Source organism: Galeopterus variegatus, unplaced genomic scaffold (genome assembly GCF_000696425.1).
Source record: "Galeopterus variegatus unplaced genomic scaffold, G_variegatus-3.0.2 Scaffold5769, whole genome shotgun sequence".
Lineage (NCBI taxonomy): Eukaryota > Metazoa > Chordata > Mammalia > Dermoptera > Cynocephalidae > Galeopterus > Galeopterus variegatus.
In genome coordinates this window covers 4,461-6,075 of record NW_007731880.1, presented here as the reverse complement: position 1 = coordinate 6,075, position 1,615 = coordinate 4,461, and the positions used below count along the sequence as shown (strand labels likewise).

Below are 1,615 nucleotides of genomic sequence, written 5' to 3'. Positions count from 1 at the left end.
AGATTCTTGGCCTTCCTTTCTACTTTTTAGAGATTGTAATCCTCAAGAATTTAAATTCAAGTACAATTACTTACCAATGAATAATCTTAAAGTTTTTAACCTGGTAGTCTATCCTCAACTTGGTGTAGGTCCTCATCAACAGTAAAATAATTTCAAGAGTTTTAAGAAATCAATGCATCGAATTAATCAGTACCTGAGGTACTTAGAAAATGTTTATATTCATATGCATGTGTATGTGGGTATAGTTTATATAGAGTACCTTTTTTCCAACACAAAAATTGGGACACCTGGGAACCACCAGGGTGTTTCAAAAAGTTCATGGAAAGATTCCCATTACCTTTTAATTATTTTTCCATGAACTTTTTGAAACACCCTCATATAGTCAAAATCTAAAATATTAGCATTTCAGAGGCATTTCCTTTGCTACCTGACTATAAGCAGAATTTTTAAAATATGCTATCTTATGTTCTGAAGAATCTATAGCAAATAGTGACTATAACAAACACTATAACAGAACAAAAGCAGATAAATAGATATTTTAAAAAGCAGAAAAAAATCAGATTTCAAATGATATTTGAAATTGAAAATTTTATCTGACTTTACGAATGAATTTGAACTTCCCAGGCTAGTACATCAAATTTATTTTGAAAAAAGCCAATATTTCAGGAGATTTCAAAATATCCCAGGAGGAATTGCATTGTTTGCACCGTTATAATCCTTGCCATGGTTTTAGCACTATTTTTACTTTTGAGGCCTTAAGCTTTTGCTTAAAGCTTAAATATATATACACGCTATATATAAACACACATAAAAATATCATATACTTTACTCACAGGCAAACTGAAGTATAGCTTCTCTGCTAAGAATAGTTCCAAAAGTGTTGGTTGCCAAACACTGATAATGTCCAGAGTCCTTTGCTTCTGTTGGATTGCTTATAATGAAGGTGCCGTCTATCAAACTGTAGCGATAATCACTTTCCAAATCTATTTCTGTTCCATTTTGAAGCCATCTTATGAAAAACCAGAAGACAGATACATAAAAATCACTGGAGGAATTATAATACTCCCTGGAAGTGCCAAAATATCATTGATGGAAGTATTTTAAGGCTAAGAAACATGATTAAGAGTGAATTTCTACCTGTAACTGGGTACTGGGTTGCCACGAGCTTCACAATTCAGTGCTACCTTCCTTTCATCAGAATCAGTAGGAAAAATGATATCATCCGGTTCTTGCACAAACACTGGCCCGTAGTCCACACTTTCTGTAAGGACCAAAATGGATGTGTATGTTAAAACTCTTCAAAATAGCAAGACATTTTGTTTGCTTGTTTTTCTAGTATATTTATATTCAAAATTCTTGTTCTTTCCTTGTAATCAACAGGCAAAACTTCCAGGAATAGTTAGAAAATTACATTGTCTTAGTAAGTTTTAGAGACAAACACAATGCTTTTTAAAGGTATGATATGTGTAATTGAAAAACAAGCATCTCAAACACTGAGGTACATTTTCTGTTTTCATCTTCTAAAGCAGAGGAAAATAATAATACAAACATTATTTTAAAAAAGCTAAAAGTTTGTAAACCTTCTAGAATGTTAAAATAATACATAATAAAAATT

At 31.6% G+C, this 1,615-nt stretch overlaps 1 protein-coding gene across 1 annotated transcript in view; it reads right to left on the bottom strand.

The window, feature by feature from the left end:
• The window catches only part of LOC103605371 (contactin-5-like), a gene marked incomplete at its 5' end in the record, with an annotated part of 101,337 nt that extends 100,076 nt beyond the window's left edge, over positions 1-1,261 (bottom strand). Inside the window, 2 exons of the mRNA XM_008589942.1 lie at positions 834-1,009; positions 1,138-1,261. Of these exons, the coding sequence (XP_008588164.1) occupies positions 834-1,009; positions 1,138-1,261 (300 nt within the window). The remainder of the gene's footprint in view (positions 1-833; positions 1,010-1,137) is intronic.
• Positions 1,262-1,615: the final 354 nt, after the last annotated feature.